At 34.6% G+C, this 6,000-nt stretch overlaps 1 protein-coding gene across 1 annotated transcript; it reads right to left on the reverse strand.

The window, feature by feature from the left end:
• Positions 1-2,064: 2,064 nt before the first annotated feature.
• LOC147395257 (dof zinc finger protein DOF3.6-like) lies at positions 2,065-4,027 on the reverse strand. Its single transcript, XM_086452385.1, has 3 exons — positions 3,676-4,027; positions 3,299-3,555; positions 2,065-3,099 (listed from the first exon to the last, which is right to left on the reverse strand). The coding sequence occupies exons 1-3, from the start codon at positions 3,724-3,726 to the stop codon at positions 2,451-2,453; spliced, it is 957 nt and encodes a 318-aa protein (XP_086308511.1). The 5' UTR covers positions 3,727-4,027; the 3' UTR covers positions 2,065-2,450.
• Positions 4,028-6,000: the final 1,973 nt, after the last annotated feature.

The following is a 6,000-nucleotide window of genomic DNA, read 5'->3' on the forward strand; positions in this document are numbered from 1 at the left end:
TCAGTGGAGTTAACTCCAGACGAGTCTTAATATTGAGTTGAAAAATGATAAATTGATTTGCTAAAACTAACGTTCTTGATATGCATAGTCACAAAGTTGGAGCATGGGTTTAAAATGGCAGGGGAAAATTTTGGCAAAAACAAGAAAGAAACGAAAAACAAAATTGATGAAACATAAAAGATAAAAAAAAGATATTGAAAAAAATCACATGTTAATTTATTCTATATTTCCAATATAACATGTTATCAAACATAATTAAACATGTTATGATGAAAAAAAAAAAAAAAACTCTACTCATCAACATATCTTTTATTTAAAATAATACATTTTTTGAAAAAAATTTTTGATTAAAATGTAAAAAATGTGAATTTATTTTAAAAAACAAAACACAACTTTTTCAAAATATCACTTTTTTATTGTTTTAATCATCAAAGATAAAAGATGTGTTTTAAACGCGTTTTTTCAACAAAATAAAGCCTATTTTTTTTGTTATTATGTTGATGTGTTGTGTGAACAGAATGTCAATTTTATCACGACACGATTGAGTCACCTCAAAATTCAATTGAGTCAAGTCCACGAATTCTTAAACCATGATACACACAACTTATTTCAATGTATGTTGGTGATACCAGTCAATTCTCAGCTAGACTAATTCCATCTAGTTCAGCTAGATTAAAAATCACACCTGCCAAAATTAGCCCACCATTTGAGATAAAGCAATGGTTAAGAAAAGTACTTGTTTCCAATCCAAGTTAGACTAGGTCAAAGGGAGGCAAAATATTATCTTTTTTGCATGGGAGGCATGTTGAATTTTAGAAATTGATGAGGGTGGTCAGTCTTAAAAGAGTGGTAATAATTTGGGTGTTGATCAAATTCAACTCTGTAAAAGGCCAAATGAAAAATAATATTTTAACTCAAGACCAGCCTCACTCAACACTAATTAGGATTAAAATGTCTATTTTTTTTTCTTCATCTTGTATAGGGTTGAATCACATCAACTCCTTTTCAGGCGTTGCTGGCTATCTCTCTCTTGAGGAGAAGACTCGAGGGTTGGTTGGAAATAAGTTGAAAAATGGATATAATGTGAATCAAAAAAACATAAAATAAAACAAAAAAATTCCATATTCTTTCTAGTTCTTTTTCTTTCTCTCTCTCTCTCTCTCTCTCTATCTTTTTTTTTACAAATATGATGACTTTGGGCTTACGTTATTTCTTCTTACGGAATTCGACAAACAATCTAAGTTTGGTAGGTTGGTCGGTTGGTTAGTTACTTAGAGTGCATGGTTTTGAGTGGGATTTTTGGCGTTTTTTGAGATTGTGTTTTCTTGTGTAATGTGTATCTCTCTCTACTTCTGTACAGCTCTCACTCTCATGAATTCAACAAACCCTCTACTTCCGTGCAGCTCTCACTCTCTTGAATCCAACAAATATTATTTCACTGTTCTAGTGTTATTATTACCAAATCATCCCTCTCTATTCACACACACACAGATGCCATCTTCATACATGCATCTTTATTCAATCCACCTCTTTAATATCTAATGCCCTCTTCAGCATCAAAGATTGATCATCGACAATGGAACAAAACAGTAAAGCTCCAGCACTACTTTACTATATATGCCTCAGAAATTAACTAATTTCATGCCATACAACTTCCTTTTGGCTCTTGTTTTGAAGATGAAATAATCGAACTCCTAGTTGTCTACTCCGAATCTCATTTTCATTCAATTTTTAGTTTCTTACCACGCTTTCGTTCTCAACATAGAGCCGCTTTTGCACACTACGATTTAGTTAGATTTCTTGGACGAACACATCATAACAACTCTAATGTCTCATACAGGCAATTTCAAACACATGGATCTTGAATCTTGATTTGTGTTCTTCTTCCACAATGTAGTTGATCAATTGCTACAAACATGACAATTCACCACTAATTTTACAAAATGAAAATAAGGTAGTACTGTGTTGGAAGAGTAGTGTGTTGATAATGCAGTCTCTCATCTCTGATGTAAGGCTCATTTGTAAATAAGAAAGTATATGTGAGGCAATTTATCACAAAAGAACTTCTACTGAAATCACTCACTACAGTGCATTTGATCCATTCAAACAACCATCCCTTCATGTCAGATATCAAACTCCATGATCTCATACACCGACTTCTGTATAACACCTCCATAGATTACAAAAGAAAAAAAAAAAAAAACACAAAAACGAAAAAGAAAGCCTACCATATATATTAGTAGTTCTTCAGTCCAACACAGTTTCCTCTATCCATCTTTCATTTTCAACATCTTAGACTCTTAATGTTTGATATTGCACTTGTTAGGTACTTGAAGGGAACTGCTTTCTTCGATTCGGAGTCTCATCATAGTCGAAGCTGTAGTAATTCAGGTAAAAAAAATTTAAATTAATGCTTCGATTGAGGTTTCAGCGACCGAGGTAGATCAAAATTACAAGAGATGGTTTGAGGTAGAAGTGAAACCAGAGAGATCTGTCCAAGCATTGCCATCCCAATATTGATCATTTCCAGGAATATTACCCATAAACTGTCTTGTTAAATTCAACCCTTGATTTTCTTCCATTTTCAATGAAGCAGATGGCTTCGATGAAAACTGACCAGATCCTGTGTTGTAGGCCGGTGGCTCAATACCTTCACCTTCGAATCGGTACAATCCCCCCGTGGGTTGCTCCATACCAGTCAAGAATGGAAATTGTTGTAATCTCCACTGTTCAGCTCCTCCAGTAGGCAAAAGTGTAGAACTACCAACACCTGAATTACTACCCATCATGAAATCCAAGTCAGCACCGCTTGCTGGCGCTATGGCTGAGTGAATTCCACTAAAATTGAAGCCCATATCGGCTGCACCATAATCGGTGAGATGACGTAAAGAGGCCATGAAAGGTAGTTGTGGCGCCGGAATAGGACTAATTGTATCAGAGGTGATGTTATTGGATGGACCTGAACTCGTCGAACTGCTGCGACCCTTTTGGTTTTCCTCTGTAGCTGGAGATTTTGACCTATTGTTTTTTGTTCTTTTGTTCCTCCGGCAACCTCCTCCGACAGGAACGCTCCTTAGTGCTCCCCCTCTTGTCCAATACCTGATAATAATAATATTAAAAAAAAGATACAATTTTATTGATTTTGATTATTAATCACATGAGTTAACCCTAATAAAATTTATATAAGAAAAAAAATTATTTCTTATCTGATCTAGACCCAATCTTCATGAATATGATTTGATGTTCCTTCTTTCATCTTATTACAATGCATCATAACTTAATACTCCATAATTAGTACCTTCTACATGTCTTACAAAAGTGGCGTGGCTGTGAAAGGCTGTAATTATTGAAGTAACAGAACTTCGTATTGGTGGATTCGCATCGTGGGCATTTCAGTGATGCCTCTGGCTGGGGCAAATTAGCCATCCTGGCTCTATCGGCCATCGAACCAGGCCTGATCAAGCCCGGGCTGACACCAGAGGCTTGAGGGTGTGGCTGCGACTGCGATGGAAGCTGAGGATTCTCACTACTACTTCCTTGTTGATGATTTGGTTGCTGTAAAATATAAAAAGAAAGAAATCAAATATCTGGTATATTCAACAAGATCAAACAAAAGGGTTGGAATATCTATCTTTTAAATTTCTTTTGTGAGGAAAGAAATTGAAGAAACCTAACCTGCTGCCAATTGGGTGAATCTAGATAGAGAGGAACAGATGTAAAAACCATGGTGCTTGATTTTTTTTTTTCTTTCTTTCTTTTGTAAAGGTTGATTGGTTTTTGGAGATATGGTGGAGAATCACTTGAAGAAGAGAGTTACAGAGAGAAGAAAGAAAAGGAGAGGGAGAGAGAGAGAGAAGATAAATGTGGGGATTTATTTATTTTGTTCTTGATCTCTCTCTACATCTCTTTTTGTTTTGTAATTATATTTAGGGTTTTGAGGGGTAGGAATGAAGTTTCTTAACGGGTAAGCTTCTTTGTGATGCTTGGGTGCACTAGTCAGGGAAAAAGTGGGAAGTGGCTCCCCATGCATGGAAGCAAGTGGAGAGAGATACGATGGAAACCCTAACGGAGAAATAATATTAAAAAGTTATAAATAATAAATAAATAATATATTTTTTTTTTAATAAGAAAAAATTGAGGAAAAAGCCAGTCATGGTGGTGGGCATTGTGGAAGTGTCACTGTCAGAAGGTACCTTTGTTTTCCGGTCTTTTCTCTCTCTATCTCTATCTCTCTCTCTCTCATGCATGGGAATATAATATTGAAATTCTGACTGATTTTCATTCTTTTCCCTTTGAAAATTCTAGGTCACTTAGTTTCACTGTTTTAGTCTCTTTCAAAAACTTGTTGTATCAGAGACTCCACGTGTACATAGATGGTTGGAATTTTCTAACCTCAAACGCCGTGTGAGGGTCAATATTAAACGGACGGTTGGGATAACAAGAACCAGAAATTCATCTCTTGGGATACTCAGGATTACTTTTTCATCTGAATCGTTTGCTTGATTGGAGTGCCCGCTATAAGTCATTTAAGGCTAGTGTTTTACTGGAAGTTGGGAATTTGGACCTTCAAAACCATGGTTTTAAAATGAGTCGAGTTGTTTGGACTGACCTCGAGATTGTACTTCACATCACATCGCACACCTTAACGTGAAAGTGCATATGATTCGTAAATGCTTTTTTACTCATATCTCAATGAAAAAATCCTATGGTTCTTAAACACTTTTATGTGAAGATGTGCAATGTGAGGTACACTCTTAAGGTCATTTCAGCATTATTCTTTTAAAAATAATCCTCGAGATGACTTGATGAGTTATTTCTGTATTGTTCGTGAATTATGGGGATATTTAGTGTTAATCGTACTTTATATTTTGATGAAGAGATAGAATAAGAATACATAGAGTTTGAGGAGGGGATTGATCCAAAGAAGGTCAAAAGGAATGGTAGAAAGAAAAAAAAGATGTGTACCCTATCTCCCGGGGGCATAACTTTGCAAGTATATTTCAGAATCACTCTTATTGCATATTGATGCTTAGATCTTGGCAAACATGCTTGACCAAAAATTCCATTACAAAATTCCATTGACTAGCTAGTAATTTTAAGAGTATTAGCATGTTTGAGTCAGGAATTTTACCATTTTTGGAAAATTTTCTATTCCAGGTAAGGTGGGAATTATTTTCATTACATGATATTCAATTTTAATAAGATGCCCAATTGTTTGACATTCTTTTGAGAGGCAACTGATTATATAATTGGAAAATTGTTCTCTCTTGTAGATCGGTCGTCTTTGGATTTATCTACATTGCCAGACATCACATGACTTGTTCGTGATACAAGTTGTTTGCTATTTTGAAAATATTAGTTGACTGAATTGGTTTTTTGTATTTTTGATAAAAATGATGGTTTTGTAATGATTTAAATATTTATTATCTACGAAGAATTATGATCTTGTGCCTGAGCATATTCAAATCCAATTTTTCGTTAAAACTATGACTATTTGAATATATAAAATTATTAATAAATAATTATAGATCCACAATTTATCTTATTTAAGATGAGATGATTCAAGCTAGTCCACCTGGAATCGGTGGGTAGAGGGAATACTTGTTTTAAAACCATTTACATAATTCAACAAAAACATTCCCACCCATGTGTTTTGGGACTTTTCTAAAAGGCTCTCCATTAAACAAACATTGAGATACGAAGTTAAACATGTATTTTCAGGAAAAAAAAATAGTACTAATTTTCTATTATCTATAAGTAAGTATTTCCTTGAAATCCCTTGAAGTATTCCCCTTTTCCCATCCTTTACAAGATTGTTCTCAGTCCAAGGCCATGTTATTGTTAGGTAGAGTCCGTATGAAAACAAAGTCTTGCGGGTCATATCGAGTCTTTGCGAGTGCTTGTTCCACATTTGCAATGTGGATTTCAAGCAAAAAAAAAATTACAAATCTATGTTATATGAGGCATAAAATCAAGATAAATAAAACTTTTTAGTCTTGT

Source organism: Akebia trifoliata, chromosome 8 (assembly GCF_017979445.1).
Source record: "Akebia trifoliata isolate Shusen 1 chromosome 8, ASM1797944v1, whole genome shotgun sequence".
Taxonomy (NCBI): domain Eukaryota; kingdom Viridiplantae; phylum Streptophyta; class Magnoliopsida; order Ranunculales; family Lardizabalaceae; genus Akebia; species Akebia trifoliata.

Bases quoted from the DNA above. Each gene is read 5' to 3' on its own strand.
- LOC147395257 (XM_086452385.1), bottom strand. From the start codon at position 3,726: ATGGTTTTTACATCTGTTCCTCTCTATCTAGATTCACCCAATTGGCAG. The intron at 3,556-3,675 runs GTTAGGTTTCTT...TATATTTTACAG, and splicing joins ATTCACCCAATTGGCAGCAG to CAACCAAATCATCAACAAGG. The intron at 3,100-3,298 runs GTACTAATTATG...TATTATTATCAG, and splicing joins TTTTGTAAGACATGTAGAAG to GTATTGGACAAGAGGGGGAG.